The 20,656-nt window shown below is 39.6% G+C and overlaps 1 protein-coding gene across 1 annotated transcript in view; it reads right to left on the bottom strand.

The window, feature by feature from the left end:
• Positions 1-20,656, bottom strand: part of LOC104608165 (ARM repeat superfamily protein) — a 98,680-nt gene that overhangs the window by 37,447 nt on the left and 40,577 nt on the right. The window contains exons 7-9 of the mRNA XM_010274060.3: positions 13,384-13,450; positions 13,184-13,255; positions 2,484-2,645 (exon numbers count right to left, since the gene is read on the bottom strand). Of these exons, the coding sequence (XP_010272362.1) occupies positions 2,484-2,645; positions 13,184-13,255; positions 13,384-13,450 (301 nt within the window). The remainder of the gene's footprint in view (positions 1-2,483; positions 2,646-13,183; positions 13,256-13,383; positions 13,451-20,656) is intronic.

Below are 20,656 nucleotides of genomic sequence, written 5' to 3'. Positions count from 1 at the left end.
TATGAAAGTTAAAATACTTATTTTTATAATTTTTCTTATTTTGTTGTGAATGTAGATTCATACAAAAAAAAAGGAATAGGCTTGATCAAAAGAGACTCAATGATCTTGTATTTGTTCAATACAATCAACGCCTCCGAGAAAGATTTACAACAAGGCATGCAAACCCAAAGTAGTTTGACCCTATTTGCTTTGATGATGTAGATGAAACTAGTGAATGGTTGACTGGCAAAGACCCCTCAAATGACTTGGTCTATTAAGGCTGTGATCTTACATGGACTCAAGCTGATGAAGCATTAGGGACATCTGAAATCCTTTAAGGAATAGGCCAAGGAGAAGTGGACATGGATGTGGAAATGCAAGTGGGGGTGCAAATAGAGGTAGAGGTGGTGGTCGTGGGCGATGTGCACCCGAAAGACAAGATAAAGGCAAAAATGTAGTTCAAGAAGAAGAAGAAGACTCAATGTGGGAAAAAGATATGGAAGATAATGAAGATGAAGACAAAGATATTGATGTTGAAGATGATCATGATGATGACGATGACAGTGATGATGACGGTGATGAAGATGTTACTCGTGGTGCTAATGATGTTGGTGCATTCAGTGGAGGCAATGTTTTAAAAGCGCAAGGCACAAAAAAGGCGCAAGGGCTATTTTGCACCTGAGGCGCAAGGCGCACAATTAAAAAAAAAAAAGCTAAAAATTCAAAAAAATGCAAAAAAATCAAAAAGTTATAAAACATAATATTAATAAAAATATAAACTTAAGTTTTAAAATAAATGTTTTAAAAAACCTATTATCTAAAATTAAAATACATAAATATAATATGTAAAGCATATTCAAATGAGAATTTAAAAATGAAATCAAACATATAAAACATTTTCAAGCATATAAAACCCACAATCTCTTTTTTTTCTCAATTGCATCAAGTAGCTAATGTGACATATTATATTCCTAAATTCTACAAGCCGCTTTTGTACCATGCCCCTCGAGGCAAGCCCAAACAAGTCCATGTTAGGGTCTTAAATTCTTAGTTTTCACACAAAAAATAATAATTTTATAGTTTTAATTGCTTTTAAGAAGATATGTTATTAGGATGAATGAATGGACAACATTAATGACTAGGCAACAAGGCGCCCCCTGTCGCCTAGCCTCACCTTGGCGCCTTGAAAACTATGGTTTGGTTGTAGGTGGAATCATCAAAAGTAAATTAGAAAGAAGAAAGAATAAGGATAACAGCTGAGCCCAAAACAAGACTTCCATAATTGCCCCTTGCTTACCTAAATCATAAGCCAAAGAGTTTGCTGATCTCCCCACCCATTGTATAAGAACATACGCATTTACTCCCAACTTGAGGGGGAGTTTTGAGGATTATTCTGTTAATAACTTGTTTTCCTTATTTATTTTGTTTAGTTAGCTTGTTGGAACCATAGTCTATTAATTAGAAGTTGCTAGGATAGTAGTTTATCTTTCTTTTAAAGATGTAAGCACCAGCCACCCTATTAAGGGCGTATTTATCTTTGTACTTGTTTTTTACTTAAAGTATAAAAGCTAATGGGAGAGGGCAGCCATAATAATTGGCTTCTCTTCCTTTTCTCCATTCTTTCTCTTTCTCTTCTCTCACAAATTTTTCCCTTCTTCTCTTTCTATAATTTTTTATATTTCTGTTGATTTATACTCTTGGGTTATGTCTGTATAACTTTTGCAGAAGGTCAGACATTTGCTCCACCTCCCAGTCATTAAGATTCCTACTAAAAATAGGATTCCACAATGTTGTACCATTGTGAAATGACAAGTAGTCTGCCACAGCAGCTTCTTTGTTCTGAGCTAAATCAAATAGACAAGGATATAGCTCCTCCAAACAAGTCTCTTCACACCAGGGGTCATCCCAAAATCTTACCCTTGTTCCATCCCCAGTTTTAAATTCAATCCCCTTCAAAAAAAATCCAGTTTAGAAATCTGAATTACTTTCCACAGGGTACACCCATAAGTAGGAGTAACATCACCTGGGTCCCAGCTATCTCCCCTTTGATCATATTTGGCATGAATAACTTCCCTCCACAAACTACCCGCCGCCTCATTATATCCCCAGTTTCAGTTTATAGCTAATAGAATCATACTCTTCATCTCTTCAATGAAGAGCATTTTGTCTAGCTGATCTAAAACTCTGATTAGCTACTTTTGCATATTTTGTATAGGAAATTTCTCCATATTATACCAATACAGTTACCTCTTACTAACAGCTTTTTAAATATTTTGCATATTTTATATAGATATTATAGAAATATTATGGGAGATAGGGAACGCCAAGAAGGATTCCCTCATTAATTGGAAAATAGTATAAAGCCTAAGCATTGGGAGAGTGAGAGTAAACATTTATCTTGCTTCATTTTTAATAAGCTCTTTTCATTTTGTTGCTGATCCAAAAGAAAAAGTATTGCAATAAAAAAGAGTCAAGGATACAATATGTAGATATTCATGCCTTACCTCATATAAGAGTTCCAGGACACTCAAAGTCATAAGCATATCATTTGTGTTGTGGATTTCTTCCTCTAATAAACTGAGGAGATTTGAGTTGAAAATCGTTGATGCTACAGAGCTAGAAATGGAGAACAATTTGACTATCAAAGCCAAAACTCGAACACGTCCCTGATCCATGTTTATATGGCAAGCATAAGAGCAACAATCAAAGAGATTGTATGTATTCTCAAGTCTCAATTTAGATATTCATAATCTTGACAAGCAGCATATATATATATATATAAAGTACTGAAAACTTATAATCTTTTAAGATTTTGTCTAACATCAAAAGATTTTTCTTATTGAAATATTTTGAGAAACATAAGTGCATACACACACACAAAGATCATAGTTAGGTTAAGGCTTGGATGATGTGATCACAAACGCACAAAGACAAATATAGTGACAATGAATTGAATGACACCAAATATAGTGACAAATATGGGATAAGGTCTGGTCACTCTTCTTAGTTTCTTACACCTGATTAGAAGGAATTGAGTGACACCAAAAGAGATCAGCATGCTAGTAGCTTCTTACTTTTGCACCAATAATAGCAAATCTTATTAACTTAGAAAATGAAAGAAAGAACACTAGTTTAAGATTTATATACAGATCAAAGGACCCTTGCTAAATTTCTAGCAGACATAGGGATCCATCTGAACGAGCATTTCAGATTTGAAGACAACGCTGATGCTTCCATAAGAGATCAAGGCACCAAGGTCCCTCAGACATAGGGATCCTTCGGCTTTTGATTGCAGCGAAAGCAAACTACTTAACAGTCATCTTCAACCAAAATCCCCATCTAATGCCCTCCACTGGTTTCAGCTTTTTGTAGATGTGCTAAAAGTTCAGCTCTAAGGCTCACACCTGATTGACCTGGGTTCTCAACAGAACTACTATTAAAATTTAGTTTAATATGTGATGCTAAAGAAGAGGCTTTGTGGATAGAGAAATGGAGGTTGTGGAGAGAGGTTGCATGGAGAAAACAAAATGGTGGTCATCTCTGAGGGTAGAGGCTAAAGATCTCCTCTTTGAAGAAATATGGACCAAAAGAAGACTTAGTCTGAAAATAAGAGAACAAAAGATGGCCACGGCTCTTGTGGAAGGCTCAGAGATGACTGACTGGTTAAAAGAGTTTGTTTCTGATGCAGCAGCTAAAGGGAAGCAGATAAAATGGAAAGAGTTACTCAGAGACAGTTAGGAGGTATGTGATGGAAAACAAGAGGAATGCAAAAGGTGCATTCATATCTCTTACTGAATATTTCTCTAAAGGAAGGAAGCAAATGGTTTGTGTCCCTCAAAGGAAGAATAGTCAAGGATGGATAGGGATAGCTGGTATACTAACAAATTTCCTAAATAGAAGGGAGCTGGAGAAAAAAGAGTTGATGGAAATTTATGAAAGTGAACAAAGCCCAGTAGTTAGCAGCCAGATCCTGTGTAAGGAAGAGGAACCAAAAAAGAATTTCTTGGTCATGGCAAACAATAGTAGGAATCCTTCCTTGGTAGCAAATGGGACAACAGGAAAATGGGGAAGAATCAAGAATGTTAGTGATTGATGATGGAGAGTTGGTAACAGATTGGTGGAAAGTTGCAGAACTGTTGAAGTTCAAACTTCAAACTGGGGCTAAGGAGCACCTTTATTTTTAACTCTGTTTGATCTTGCTAAGGCAGTGCTGGACCCTCTTGAAAACCAAGTAAATGTTAAAGCTTTATGTATTCAAGATGCTCTGGGGATCTTCTCAGTCTTTAAATGGTCTTCATCTTCCAATTCAAAAGTCTTCTCAGTGGAAGATAATGTTACTGGACAAGTGATTGGTTTGCCATTCCATCTCTGGAATCAAGAGACAGCAAACTCAATTGCTTTGTTGTGTGGTGCTCACCTTGATGGTGTATTTTGGGGAGACCTGCGAAGTGCAGCCCTTCTACCGGGTGGAGTAAAACCAGAAGATATACCGAGGAAGGTGACCGTTGCTGTGGATGGATTGTTTTTACCAGTCTGGTTAGTGTCTTCCATTGAAGCTACCCTTTGGAGGGAGGCCAGGCAGGAGGAAGATGAAAGGTCAAGGAAATGGAGCTACATGGCAGATTGGAGTTAGTTAAACAGAAGAAACTGGGAAGTTTCACCAAAATGGAAACACAACCTTTAAGCAGCCCAAAAGATTTGTGTCAAGAGATTAGTAGAAAACGTGAGATACAAGGTAAGGATATGACAACCAACAGGACATTTGCTCAGGTAGTAGCTTCTGGCGCCAAGCAAGATAATTTGAATGGCTTAAGTGAGGGGAAGGGCCTGTTGGTAGTACAAACTGAACCACAGATTGGGGGAGGTAAACCATCGGGTCAGGCTGGAGTCTTGTTAGAATCAGGAAACCTGTAACCTTATGGTGGCTGACCCAGAAGGCCCAAGTTCAAATTCAAATTCTACTCCTGGGTCCAGTAGGCCCAAAAGTTGGCCAAAATTAATTGACCGAGGGCTTAGGTTGGCACATGAGGACTTAAAGGAGCACATGACAGGGGGAGCATCTCAGGTAGACAGCAAACAAGGTCTACCATCGTCTTCCTCGAGCTCCTCCTTTTGCTCGAACAACTTTGCAAAGGTGTCCAGCTCCTTACAATGGATCCCATCGAAGAAGCTGGCTCGATCTTCACAGGATCGCTGTAATCTGAGGTGTGTGAAGCACAGTGAGCCACATGACTTAGATTTGGAAATGTCGACAGATGACGAAGAGTTTTCTGATTCGGATTCAGAATCTGGAGAAACCCTCACTCTGGGAAGTATTGACCTCCAAAAACCAAAAGATATCATGGAGGAGGGAAGCGTAAACACTGAACTTTTATTTCCAGAGGAGGAAATGGATCCACAAGATTTTGGCAATGACAAACAGCCGAGGAATCTGAGTCTCAACGGCGGCAAACAGATATCTTCCCTTCCTGGAATTCCGTACAAAAAACAGATGGTGTTGGAAACACATGCAGAGGTCCGGCAGATTACATCTCTGCCAATAAACGAGTCTACTTCATTTGCACACCCTATTCAGGATCGGGCCAGAGAGACAGGAATCAGATCTTGCGCCTCACCTAAGGATTCACATAGAGGGAAAGACTAGTGAGGTACCTTTGACTGCAGGGGGTGAAAAAGTCACGGTTGAACCTAGTTTACTTCCACAGCTGAGTTAAGAACAAGGAATGGGTCTGGTCTTAACTTCAATAGTAGACACCCAACATCTGGTCCCATTGCAATCACCTCTGTTACCTTCAAGTTAGCCTGTCCATTTGTTTTAGATACTAATCTGGGTTCTATGTCTGTAACAGATATCCTGGAATCTCAAATAAAACAACCAAGTGACAGTAGGGGAGTGATGAATGAGAGTGCCGGAAGTCGAATTGAGAAGGGGAATTGTTTAGTAGAAAGGAAACAGGAGGAACTGGAATGGATTTGGGAGCAGATTTGTACACTGTTGGAGGAATATAAACAGAAAGAGGAAATGATAGAGGAGCATAGTTTTCAAGGCGCCAAGGCGAGGCTAGGCGACAGGGGGGGCGCCTTGTCGCCTAGTCGCCTAGGCGATGGATTTTTTTTATGTAGAAAGCATAGATCCTAGGGTAATTCCCTAGGTACCATAACCATATTTCCTTAATAATTCATATTTTTCATAAGAAAAGTATAGAGTTCATGTTAAAGTATAGAAAATCAACATATTCATGAGAAGAAAAAGAAGGAAGAGAAAATTCAAAAAATATAGGGGCTGAACCCTTGTTTTTGTTATAGGAAAAGAAGAAAAGAAAATGTGTTGATTAGAATAGTAGTAGTAGTAGTAGTAGTAGTAGTAGAAAATGTGTTGATTAGACAAAATTTTAAGTTCTTCCTTACTTATTGGTTCAGGTTTTAAAGTCTTTGAGGGTTCAATACATCATTTAGCAATGTTTAAATTGATCAAACCCTAACAAATAAGAAAATAATAAAAAGAAATTAGTAATATAAACACACAAAATGAATATTTCAGTTTAATAGTGCCTATTTTATAATTATAATGTCAACAAATTAAGAATAAAAAAGTATTTTATAATACATAGTACAAAACTGTTTGACGATTAGGCGAGGTGAGCCTCAAAGGGCGCCTTGTCGCCTAGGCGTCGCCATGACAACTAGTAGAGGAGACCCCAAAAAAACCTGAATCAGATGCAAGCCCCAACAGATTGGAGAAGGAAACAGGAAATAAAGGGCCGCATAGGAAGTCCATGGGTAATAAGGGTAGGAAAAAGAAGAAGAAATCTGAAGTAGAGAGACTAATTTTGGACATTGAAGGGGATATTGAATTCAGTGGAAGAGGGGAAAGGAAATAGGCTTCTAAATGAGGAGAAGATAGTGTTTGGAAGGCTTAATCAAGAAAGTTAATGAAGATAATCTGTTGGAATATGTGGAGTTTGAGTAGTGCTAGAAAAAGGAGACTGATTAAGGAGCTACTTAGGAGAGAAAGACCTGATATTGTGATGCTATAGGAGACCAAACTAGCTGAACTGGATAGGAGGTGGGTCAAAGAAATTTGGAAAGTAAGAGGTGTGAGATGGTATTCAGCTCCCTCGTGGGGAGCTTTGGGGGGAATAGTAACTTTTTGGAGGGAGGATTTCGTAGAACCAGTAGAAGAGTTGATAGGAAACTTCACTGTGTCCCTAAAATTCAGGATGGTGAAAGATGGCTTTATATGGGTGCTAACAAAAACGTGTATGGGCCAAATAATTACAAAGGAATGAGTTATGGGAGGAGCTTCATGGCATCCAAGGTTTATGGGAAGACCCCTAGTCCTTGGGGGGAGGACTTTAACGCAATAAGGTTCACAACTGAGTCAAATAATCCCAGACAAGCCATCACGACTAGTATGAGGAAGTTCAATGACTTCATTAACTCTTGTGAGTTACGAGAGCTTCCTTTACTCCTTTACTACAAGCTATCTTCACTTGGTCCAACTTCCAAGAAAACCTAACTTGTTCAAAGCTTGATAGATTTCTTTTTAATGAGGGTTGGGAGAGCCATTGGAGAGTCTTGGTGGCTAAGGCCTTACCTAAGGTCACCTTTGACCATTGCCCCATAGAAGTAGGAAAAGAACCACTTGGAAATGGACCTAGACGATTCAGGTTTGAGAATATGTAGTTAACACATCCAGATTTCTTGTCTAAGGTTGTGGAATGGTGGAGCAAAGAGATGAGGGGAGTGAAATGGAATGGAGTTAGATTCCACAAAAAATTAAAAAGGTTGAGAGGCAAAATAAAAGAATGGAATAGGGATCAATTTGGAAGAGTGGAGGAAGCAAAAGCTAGCCTACTAACTCAGATTGAGGATTTAGATGCAAAAGAGTCCCAACGGATGATGAATGTGCAAGATAGAGAACTAAGATGGAAATTGAAAAAGGAGTTAGAGGTTCTATTGAGGGAGGAGATCTCATGGAGACAAAAATCTAGGCATAAATGGATCAAGGAAGGGGATGGGAATACTAAATTCTTTCATGCTATGGCTAATGGGAGAAGAAGGAAAATTTTGATACTTAAGCTTGAGGTTGATGGAGTTGAGATGACCTCTCAAGAGGAGATTGCTAGTAGGTTTGTGGTTCACTTCAAATCAATCTTCCAAAGACCTTTGGAGAATCAGCCGAGAGTGGGGGAGGAGGACTGGCCAACTTTGAATGAGATAGATAGGGGATGGTTAGAAAGAATGATTGAGGAAGAGGAAATTAAACAAGTTGTCTTTTCTATGCATAGAGCTAAGGCATCGGATCCAAATGGGTTTACAATGGCATTTTATCAGGACTGCTAGGACATAATAAAAGAAGATTTAATTGGAGCCATTAGAGAATTTGAGGATAAACATTTTTGTTATTTTCAATTATCAAAAAAAAATTCCTGAAATCAATGCCACTTTTCTAGCTCTAGTTCCTAAAAAGACTAGTGCCAAACACCCCAAAGATTTTAGGCCAATCAACTTGGTGACTAGCATCTATAAGATTTTGGCAAAGTGCTCTCTAGGAGGATCAAAGTAGTTCTCCCCTCTCTCATTAGCCAAGCACAATGAGCCTTTGTATAGAACACACAAATTATAGATCAGATCCTCATTGCAAATGAGAGTGTGGAAGAGATAAGGAGGTCTGACAGAAAAAGGTTGTGTTTGCAAATTGGACTTGGAAAAGGCTTATGAGCTAGTGGATTGGGGTTTCTTGTTGGAGGTGTTAAGAAGGCGTGGGTTTGGGGACAAATGGTGTAATTAGATAAGTGGATGTTTAAATTCATGTCATTATTCAGTCTTGGTTAATGGAGTGGTTAAGGATTTCTTTCCAGCCAATAGAGGCTTAAAACAAGGTGACCCACTTTCTCCTTTCCTCTTTACACTTGTTGTTGATGTTCTTAGTAGATTGATCTCCAAAGAAGATGAGGAGGGCCAAATAAAGGGTTGGAAAATAGGGAGGAGAGGCATTTCAGTAACTCACCTTTAGTTTGCTAATGATATTGTTATTTTCTGTGAAGGGAATGATTTAAGCAAGGTGAACAACCTTAAGAATTTAATAAGAGCCTTTGAGCTTGCCTCCAACTTGAGGATAAACTTTGATAAAAGTTGTGTGGCTGGAGTAAACATGGAGGATTGGGAGATAGAATCCATTGCAGGGTGTTTAGGTTGCACCACCTCTTCTTGGCCTTTGACCTACTTAGGTCTCACCTTAGGAGCCAACCCTAAAGAAAGTAGTTTCGGGCCCCTATTGTGGAGAAATTTGATAAATGCTTGGCAGCCTAGAAAAAGAATTACATCTCAATAGGGGGTAGGGTGATTTTGATTAGGGCCACACTTGACAACCTTCCAACCTACTTCCTTTTAGTTTTCAGGATCCCCCCAACGGAGGCTAAGAAACTGGAGAAGGTAATGAGGGACTTTCTATGGGAACCAAGAGAGGTGAAAAAGGACAATCTAGTTAAATGGGAGATCATTAATAAACCTAAGGAAGAGGGGGGCCTAGGGATAGGGAACATAGTGCAAAAGAATGAAGCCCTCTTAGGGAAGTGGTTATGGAGATGGCCTCAGGAGAGAGAGAGATTATGGCATGAGGTGGTGTCAAGTATTCATGGCTGCTCCGTAAATTTGTGGGATATCGGGATATCTCGTCGAGCTACCCTTACAACACCTTGGAAGGCTAATACATGGTCTTCTCCCTCACTTCCTCAGGTTTATCAGGTATGATGCTTGCTCTGGTGATTCTATTCGGTTCTGGGAGAATGTTTGGGTGGGTAATCAACCCCTCAAAGATCGATTCCCTTCGCTTTACTCTCTCTCCTCAAAAATGAGCCAATTGCAAATTTTCTTCCGAACCCATTTATTCCCGTGTCTTTAAACTGGGACTTTGGATTTCATAAGGGATTAAAGAATGGTGAGTTAATTTGTGTCACTAAGCTACTTCATTTACTTGAGTTAGTTTGTTTGGACCCCACATCTTCTGATCAAAGAGTTTGGACTCCTCTTCCAAAAGGTACCTTTACTTGTGCTTCTTTTCTAAAATCCCTCAGCTCCAACCCCAGTTCTCAAGTGTTCCCTATTAAAGAAGTTTGGGTGCGACCTATTCCTCCAAAAATTGCTGTATTCTGCTGGGAAGTTTACTACGGGAAAATCAATACTTTGGAAAACTTGCAGAAAAAGAGACCTTTTTTTTGTCCTTCCCCAAATTGGTGTTCCTTATGTAAGGCCTAGAATGAGGGCTGTTTCCATTTGTTGATCTCCTGCTCCTTTGCTACAACCTTATGGAGTTGAAGCCTTAATTTATTTGGAGGTAGGTGGTTTCCGCCATCTGATGTGAATTTGTTACTTAACCCATCTATTATTGTACGGCACACAAGAAGAGGCAAGTTCGTGTCGAAATGTATCAAGGCAGCCACCTTATGGACTCTCTGGGAGGAAAGGAATGCAAGAGTCTTCTTAGAGAAGGAAAGAAGCATGGATAAAGTGAATGATTGCATTCTAACAAGAGCAATACATTGGCAAAAAACCTTGGATATATTTGTTGATTTATCTTTTGATGACCTGTGGAGGAATTGATTAGTAATAGCTAATACTTCTACCAAGAAGAATAGAAGTTTGTTGGAATGGAATCCGCCCCCAAAAGGTGTCATCAAGTTAAATTTTGATGAGATCAGCCAAGGAAACCCTGGGCCTTCGGGTATAGGGGGTGTCCTGAGAAATAAGGATAGCAGCATCATCTCCTTATTCTCAAGACCGGTGGGAGTGGGGGACTCTACAAGGGCAGAAATACTAGCTGTTGTACAAGGGATTCAGATCGCTAACCAGCTTGGGGTGGAACATCTCCTAATTGAAGGGGACTCTCAGGTGGTAACAGGGTGGCTTCTAAAACTAGATGCTACCATTTGGGGCCACAAAGACCTCATCAAAAAAATAAAATGGTTAACCAATAATATGAGATTGAGGTTAAATGGGTAAGTAGGTCAGCTAATACTATGGCTGATTCTTTGGCCAAACAGGGGGGTTTCCAGGGAAGGTCTTTTTTGTGCTACATTGAAACTTGTTCTAGTATATTGGAAAGTTGTACTTAACTAGCTTGGAGAGGTTGCATCACGTGCCTCTCCTTGGGTACATTGTACTATTTCTCATTGCTGATTAATAAATTTCTTTCAGTTATCAAAAAAAAATTAGTTTAATATGTCTCCATAATTCAGGTATTACTTGTTTTTGCAGAGAAAAGTGAGACACCATAAGCCATCCTTTAAGAATTAAATCAATAATAATTCCTTTAAACTCCTCTGAAGTAAATCTGTTGTTTGTTCCATCTGCCTTTGGGAGATTGACAAAGAGAGGGAAGCTAATGTGGAAGCGTATCAGAGAAGCTAACTTGTGGACTTTATGGGAGGAGAGGAATGCTAGAATTTTTCAAGAAAAGGAAAGAAGTCTTGCTTAAGTAAAGGAGTGTATAATGACAAGGACAACCTCTTGGCTGAAAACTAGGGACTTGTTTGTGGATTACTCTTTTGACGATTTAAGGAGAAATTGGACAGCAGTGGCATCCACAGCCTCCACAAAGAACAGACTACAAGCAGAATGGAAACCCCTCCAGACGGAATAATAAAATTGAATTTTGACAGAGGCAGTCAAGGCAATCCAAGGCCCTCAGGCACAGGACGGATTCTGAGAGATAAAGACAGCAATATCCTATCTTTATTCTCAGGACCAGTGGATGTTGGAGATTCTATAAGGGCTGAGATACTAGCAGCAGTACAAGCCATACAGGTTGCTAGTCAACTTGCAGTGGAAAACTTGATAGTTGAGGAGGACTCCAAGGTGGTAGTGGGCTGGCTGACAAATCAGAAACAATCTTTTGGAGTTACAAGGATCTTTTGAGCTGATTCTTTGGCTAAACAAGGGGTATCAAGGGGTAACCTGTTTTGGGCTACCTTATAATTGTAATTCAGGGTAGTGTGTTTTTATTTGCATATTGCTCAGCTCCAAGGGGAGGTAACATCTCGTGCCTCCTCTTAGGCTGATTGTACACTCTGTCTCTGATTAATAAAATTGCACCCATTTATCAAAAAAAAAAAATTCCTTTAAACTCATCTCTAGTCTTCACCCAAAATGCAACTAAAGGCAAAGATCAATAATGCTCAATGGGAGCATATTAGTTCTCAAAGATTCTAACGCTTCACTGACTGTAAGAGTTCAATGGGAAAGGATATCAGCTAATGGGATGGCAGACTTTTTTAGCTAAGCAAGGGGTGCATAAGAATCACTTATGTTGGGCTCAATTGTAATTCAGTATATTGAACTGAGGCTGCACCTCACGCCTCTGTATGGGAAGCCTTCATTGTATAACTTTTTCTATTGATTATTAATAGAACTTTTAGAAAAAAAAAAAAAGGATTCTTAACACTTCACTTGCAACAAGCACTCCATAAAATTGCAGAACCAAATAAATCCAAAATCTCAAAGATTCTAACATTTCACTGATACCAAGAAGAATAGTGGTTTAATATGACCAATATGAAAATAAAATCCTGGAATAGCTTAACAGAATGCACCAAGGATGGCTGAGTCCCATTTGAGCACCCTAAACACCCTAAACACTTGTGCCTCTGTTAAACCTAAGTTCCTCTTCTAATTCAACTTTTCCCATCAAAATAACGAATTAAGGCTTCTCTCCAAATAAAGATGCTCACAGAATCAACACAGCAATTGTCACAACCCTAATTTCCCTCAGTTCACATCACATTAAATGTTCTTTCAAGTCCTCTAAACTCTATCACTCTAACCAAATTCTACTACTCTAATTCTACCTAAATATTTAATTAGAAAAAGAAGACATAGTAGATAGGTCTTCACAGTATCATTAAAAATGAACTGAAATTAAGATCACATTTATATTTGATGATATCAAAATAAAAAACATGAACAAAAGGATTTTTATGGATTATTAATTTGTTGATAGCAAGGAACGAGAGTAAACAAAATCACAAGGCATAAGTTTTTCTATAAATGACAAAATTTACATTGAAACTAGAAAACAACCGATCACATTTAATTAGAACTTACTGGAAAAAGGGCACTAAGAATCTAAAATTCAATTTAATACAAATTGTCAGAGCATTACAATCAGAATTTCCCAAAAGTTTCAGAGTATCAATTCTCATACCAGTGATGAACAATGGGATGCTAAATTCCTCAGCTGAGTAACTTCATCACCATTAGCTGGAAAAATGATATCCTACACATATTTGGAAAAATGCAAGAAGACACATGACCGCACTACCTCAGATGAGTAAGTGTTTCTATTATGAATTCCAATGTATTGAAGGCATTGACCTCAAAGAGCAACCATAAGCCAATCCTTACCATGCCTCTAGGATAAGTAGCCAAGTTCTTTATGGCATCCATTGAAGCAGCTGCAACTTGTTCATTTCTGGAAAATATAACATGTGGCAATGAGTGTTAGCAGCAAGTAATAAAGAGTAAATAAATAACAAACCATTGATCTGAAAATGAGGCATGCAAGTTGGGCATCAAGCACGTTCTAGTTAAAAGTAGACACTAGGAGCAAAATAAAAAGACTAGCGCAAGCATGTAAAAAGAGAGACTTTTTACCAAAGTTGTCACAATTCCTTAGAAATCCTAACTGGACCCACATAACATATTCCCTCAAATACCAGGTACCAGTAATGGTAGGATGTGCTTTAATTTGTGGTTGTGGTAAAGACCACCAATCTATTTGGATCCTCAATAAATGAAATTTCAGACAAGAAGTGTTTGTTATTGGACCCAATATTGTGAGTTAATAACAAGCTGATTTTTGTCAGGGAAGCCAGGAAGGAAGGGAAATCAGCTCTCAATAACTCGAAATATTAATAACCATTGAACTTTACCATGGGCAAACATGATATGGGTACCAAAACCAAGGTTACATCCACTCAATGTAATAACTTAAATCAAGATATTGGCTCCACAACATGGATTAAAATAGTAATGAACATTGTGATGTAATGAACATGCAGATGAAAATTCAATGGGTTCCAAGATGGCTAATACTTGGGCTGATAATAAAATTCATGTTCTTTGTTGCTGATCGGAAAAAAAAAAAAAAAAAAAAAAAAAAACATTGTGATGTAAGAAGGAAAAAAAACAGAAGAAGAATGTTAAGAGAAGTCGCACCTTCCCATATTTCAAAAACATATACTTCCCTCAAAACCCTAGGAAATCAAAAATAAAAAGATACCATAACTTTGATTTAACTCCTAAAAACTTTCTAAAGTATTCTTTTTTACCCACTCACTAGTCTAAAAGGGAGTTTTAATGACTTTTGTGGGGTCCACCTTGCCTGAGCCCAAATACACCCTCTTCCTAAAATTACAAACCTCTGCACCTAAGTGTCTCAGGATTGAAGCACAAGGTGACCCAGGCACATACCCTTTTTATAAAACATTTTTTTTATGTTTATAAAGTTTTCAATTGATTGTATACTCTTATTCTGATACACTAACCTGTTTCTAAATATCATATGATGAGAATAAAAAGAGAGGACTGATGAAGATTAAAAGGAAGGAAGTTCAAGAGCTAGACTAGACTTTCCAGTGAAGACATTTTCTTTGGTAAATGGTAATTGTTATAAAAGAGGAAAAGGCTCCCTCAAACTGAGAATGTGAACAAGGATATAAAAAATCTATTAACTATGGACATGAAACTCAAAAACAAGTATGCCCTCTCTTCGAACATGATCTGATCCCATTGACTTCTGATGATTCTGCTTTAAGCCAGAAAAATCCTTGAGAATGCAAACCCACCAAATGAGAGATATTTTTCCCAATGACAGTGGTAAAACAGAGACATTAGAGAACTCGAGGCCTAAAACTAAGGCATAGTGGTTGAAGATAAAAATAAGAACTTTCAAAAAGAGTGAAGATGTGTGGTCGTTGAAAGAGAGAAAAGGAAATGTCTGCTAATTCGTTCGCAGATCCACTAGCCAAACAAGGGGTGGGAAGGGATCAGCTATTGTGAGCTATGCTGTGATTTTCCTTTTCCTTTCTGGGGGAGTTAAGAGAGTTTAACTCCTCCCACCTTTGTAATTATAATTATTTTTATTATTTAATGAAATGCTTCTGTTACTGATCAAAAAAAGAAAGACAGAAAGGAAATAAACTTGTATGTTTTTTTATATTTCTTTTAACATGTCCTCTCGTTTCTGGATTTTTGGCCTTGGGGATCAGAAGTAACCCCCCCGAAGTAACCCCCCCCCCTCTTGGAGCCATGGAAACATTCTACCAGCATGCCACTCTGTTGGAGTTGATGCAGCTCTATTAAAGTGATGGTGCTATGCTGCTAGGGAGCTTTCTTTATTGCAGAATGGCACCAAGCTGCAGGCAGCATTGACAGAAAGTTATGAAAGAAAAAGATACCTGTTTGAATTGAGAACATGCCAATTCTTAAAATCTTGTTTGAAAATTGAAATGAAAGTTGCACACAATTTGTGAATGGCTTCAATTGAAAATAAAAGTTATAATTAGTTTTTTATTCAATTGGATGATGATTTGTTGTTTAATGCTTCTGATGAGAACACTTGCAGTTCACATCTGAGACTATTATTAATGCAGGAGTGGCAGCCCCAGTAGATCAATGAGGTTGCATGTTTTTTTTTTTTTTTGAAGATAAAAGATAAAATTCATTAAAATAAAAAGGGATATAATCTAGCAGGTGATAAGGCATTACCTGCAAATCATAGGGAAACAAAAATAATAAAAGATATGCTAGGGAGAAAAGATACAGAATTCCAAATAACTATCCAGATTACAACAATGGAATCCCATAATATTTCCAAATTATCCCCCAAATCCTCCAGTATTAATTACCAAATCTTCTCATCCTCACTCTTTCTCTCTCATTCCTCCTCCTCCCCCCCCCCCCCCCGCTTCATTTCCCCCACCCTTCTGACTGAGCTGAAATCACCTCCTATACACCAAGGACCCCCCCTGCCCCTGTCTCCTATCTTACCCCCTTCAGTTCCTCCCACGTCTCACTCTTGCCCTTTCATCATTAGGACCATAGTTGTTTGTGAGAACCCATTGCCACCTCCTTCCACCATCTGAAAAAAGATTGATATTGAACGTGCTCCCCTTCTTTCTCCAATTTTCCTTAGATATCTAGGGTTCCCAGATGACTACTAAACCTCCCAATAAACCATTCGCATTCACCTATGCCCATTCCCACTATTGGCTCCCCAAACTTCATTTTCTATGCCCAAGTCAAACACCTCCAACTTTATTTCTTGCAATAAAACTACCTCTGGAGCAGTCTTCCTCAACATATTCCATTACTATAGCTCTTCTTCTTTCTTCTCTCAATCCCCGTACATTCCAGACGACCAGTTTCATTTTTAAGACTGATCCCAATCCCCTACTCAGCCTTGCAAATTTTATTCCTCATCAACTATATCATCTTCCCTCCCTTCACCTTCATCCCACACCTCTCCCCCTTCACTGGAAGTCTTCCTTTTATTTTGCTTCCCTTCTAATCTTCTCGAATTGTTCAATGGCTTTCCTCACTGCCCCTTCTCCTCCCAAAAAGAACAGTCTGAGAGCTTTGCCTATCTCCACCTGTCTTTCCACCAAACAGTTGATGTCCACCCTTCCTCTCCCTGTGTTTACTTCCCCTTTTTTTCTTCTTTTTCTTTTAGCTTCTTTCGGGTTTTTTTCTTTTAGCTTCTTTTCCTTCTCCACGTTTTTTCCTCCTGTTATAAATTCTGCAACGTTCCCCCCAGTCCTTTTCCTTTTCAAATTAGCTCCGTCCCTAACCACACCCTCATTTCCCTCCCCCGTCACACCTCCATTAACTTCCGAATCTCCCACCACTAGAGGAGAAAAAGAAGAAATGGGAAAAACATGGGAAGGGTGAACAGGAGGAGATTGAGAGTCCAAGCTTACCTCCTCGAGACGGATATCAGAGGATTACTTGTTTCTTGCTTCCTCCAATTCACCAAGGCCCCTGGTGTCTGTCTATGATATTCCAACAGCATTGGAAACAGGTGTTCTTGTGTTTTCATCTCTTTCCACCGCTTGTTGATTTCTTATCCTCAAAATTTATTGCTCTTTGGAAAGGGGGGGAGTGTGCAGGAGATGAGCTTTTGGACTTCTTCTGATCATTGAGTACACCCTCATTCACCACCGATGTCTCTGGGTGTGTGGCTGCCTCACTTCAATCTCCACCAATAAGGGGTCCTTTTAAACTTCCATCTTTCTGACTAGTGCTCTTCTACTCCCTCTCATATTTTATAACCACCCAGACCCATTCATTTTCCTCTACAGCCTTTGCACTTTTCGCTTGACTTGATCCCAAAGGGTTATTTACTCTGTTTTTTTTTTTTTTTTATCAATAAGGGTTATTTACTCTGTTATTCAACCAAGCGAGATTTTTTTCTATAACTACCCCTCCTCATTGAGTCTTCTTCTTCTTAAAAGCTCTTTTGAAAACAACCGACAACCAGTTTAGTTGGTGACCTCCATTTCACTCCTTCACATTTCCAGATCTCGCTACCCCCTTTTCCCCGTTACCTATTTTTTCTTCCCCCTCCCATCTGACGTTTTGCCTTCCTCCAAATCAATCTCCATTTCCGCCACCTGTTCTTTCTCCCCCAAGCCAACTAGATTAGCTTTGTCCAGTTGTGCATTCCTGTTGACAGAACTCACCACTTCATCATCTCCTCTTCCATTCGTCTGACCTTTCGACTCCCTCCTCCACTCCTTCTCAATCTGAAAGTTCCGCTTTCTCTCCTTTCCCTTCAATCCACAACCTCGATCTACTCTTCCCTCTTCTACCGCAACGTCTCTATCCAATATCATGTTATCTAATGGGGAGTTAGTCTCTTCTCGATGAACCAGAACATTAGCACCTTCAATAATCAGTCTCATGTCGTAGGATTCCCCTGCAAACTCCAGCACCATTCTATCTAGTATTTTGCCGGGGTCACTCACTTCAACTAAATCCTTGTTAAGTCAAGCTTGTCCCAAGTTCTATTTCTATCCAAACTTCTGTTAGACAGTTGTATGCCCTTAGCTTCAATCAGAATTATGTACATTATGAATTTATTGTAAATGAATAAAGTACACATTTGATTCATGTTCCTGTGGTGTGTTTTTGTGCAATACCCTTAAACTGGACACTTAATAAGACTTGTGTTAGTTTAGAATGTTCACAGCCATTGGGTAAGTCTGGGGAGATTTATCCTGCCAAGGCTGACACTGATGTGTGGCCAACTGTTGGGGTGGCTTGTCTCAGCTACCAAAGTGAGACCCGAAGCACATGCAGTGTAGGATTAATAGAACCTCTGAACCGGACCAGATTTCCAGTATTGCCCTGGACCTTGGAGATAGATGGGCAAAATTGGAAAGTTACACCTAACCCCTAGACTCGATTATGATACTACACTAGGTGTTGGATTGGGCTGACTTTGATGTACCAATCAGTCAGATCCTTAGCGGGGGTCAAAACCTGGGTATGTTGGGACAGTCCGAGAATTCATCTAAGTGGGTGATCATAGTGACAAGATCAGCCCCTTTGTCGGACAAAGGTAATGATCGGGGATGCAGTCTCTCTAATGGAAACCAAGACTGCCGGCAGCCGATTTCAATTGTTGAGATTTTGTTTTGCAAAATATATTTATATATAAAGATATATATGTTATGGTTTCGAAATGATTTGCAAAAGATTTTAATTCCCGGGATCCATGTATGCGGAGAGTGCAACACTGTTCCTTGCAGTCGAGGGAGAGGTCCTCCTTTGTCGGGTAGTGTTTGATCATTATGGGTTGAGAGGTTAAGTGTAAGACCATTGAGGATAATACCTGATGGGCTAATCTTGCATCTGCCCACAGTCCCTGGGTGTTACAAGGTGGCTTGGCCCAGGGACCATTTAGGGTAAGTGTTGGGCCCATAGAGCCCACAAGATGGGTTTCAGGGGGTGCACTGTCCATAACAGTGTATTCGGCCAGGCCTTGTAACAAAGGCTGGGCTGAGCCCATGTGGCTGATGTGTAGATCAATGTTTGGGTCCCACGCCATACAAGGAAGCCCAACTAGGCAGCAGTTTGGAAGGCTAAGTGAGTACATAACCTTAAATGGGCCTTAAGCCCATTTCGAACTGGGCTGATTTGATCAGTCACTTAAAAGGGCGAATTCTGAGATGGATCAGCTGATAGGATTGGGCCTAAACCCTATCCACTTAGAGAGTCCAAGATCTAAATGAGATTTATATCTGGAAGCCTCCTAATTAAATTAGGAGATGGCTGATCTGATCTGTAGATAAGATAAGGGTTATCCCTTATCACTTAAAGGGACTCCTAATCCAAATATGATTTGGATTAGCAACTCCTAATGGGATTAGGAGCTGATCCCTTTAAGATTATGAAAGAAAGAAAGGGGCGACACACAGTTAGTGACTGATGTTCAATTCTCTTCAGAGCTGAAGATCACAAGAGAGATTTCTACACCCTGCGAATTCTCTCTTGCCGCCTCCTTCCTGCCACCGCCATCACCTTCAGTTCGATCTCCAGTTCTTGGGAGAAATCAAGATCTGATCTTGATTCCAATCTTTTGGGAAAAGATTGGTTGGAGCTGTACTCACAAGCCGCCCAGTTGATTCTTGTGAAGGGTCAAGTTCTTTTGGAAGAACATTGCTGATTCTGCTCCATCCTGCACTGCGCCATCTTCAGTGGGAGCAGATTTTGGATCCTTCCTTGGGCGTGAACACCTCCATTGGGAGATATTGCTTCTCTGTATCAGGTACATCCTCCCTCCTACTCCTTTTGGTTCAGATCTGGTTTGGTTCTTGATTCAAGATTGATCCTTGAAAAACATGTTTTTCAAATATAGGGAATTCGATTCCCTGCAAAGATGGGAGAAATTTTTGAAATTCGCCCTGTCCCTTCCGCAAGACTTGGGCGTCCATGTGATGGATATTCCATCCCTTCAACTTCACCATCCTTCCAAAATCCCCTGCAATGCCTTCAAACGTTAGGATACTCTAGGCATGCAGAGGAATGCCGACCACTCCAACCCATATCAAGTATATCAGTCTTCCCTCCACAAGCTCACCGGTCGTTGGAAACCACCAATCCAGTCTCAAATCAAAGTCTCTCTCGTTTGTCTTTTCATATTCCAGCACCCATTCTGCAGAGTCTGTTGTGAAACATGAACAAAAGCAGCCCTGCCCTCAGTGTTCTCACTCCCATCACCTTCTCTCTTCCCCATTCCAAAGTCGCCCAAGTTTCCATCTTCTCAGTCTCCACTTCCTGACCCACCACTCTACCTATCAGGCTTGCATGTAGCACCTTCATTCTCTCTTCCAGTTTCCTAGTTTTCCCAACATCCATCGTGACCTTCACTCCCGCTCTCTTCCCCCTACCTTCTTTCATCTGAGGTTGCATGTTTGATCTCCAGTAGCATCTGTAAATTACTGGTGGGGTCCATAACTGAATCCCATGTGACATAATATATGGAATTGCATGCCTCCTTATGGCATGCAGTACCGAGGTCCACTAGGGGTTCCATATTTTCATCGTGTGCCTTTTTGGCAATACTTGGATGGCACAATTTGGTATGTGTTTGTGTATATGTATTAAAGCAAAG

Source organism: Nelumbo nucifera, chromosome 1 (genome assembly GCF_055504915.1).
Source record: "Nelumbo nucifera cultivar China Antique chromosome 1, China Antique-T2T, whole genome shotgun sequence".
Lineage (NCBI taxonomy): Eukaryota > Viridiplantae > Streptophyta > Magnoliopsida > Proteales > Nelumbonaceae > Nelumbo > Nelumbo nucifera.
This window is presented reverse-complemented; position numbering and strand designations above follow the sequence as displayed.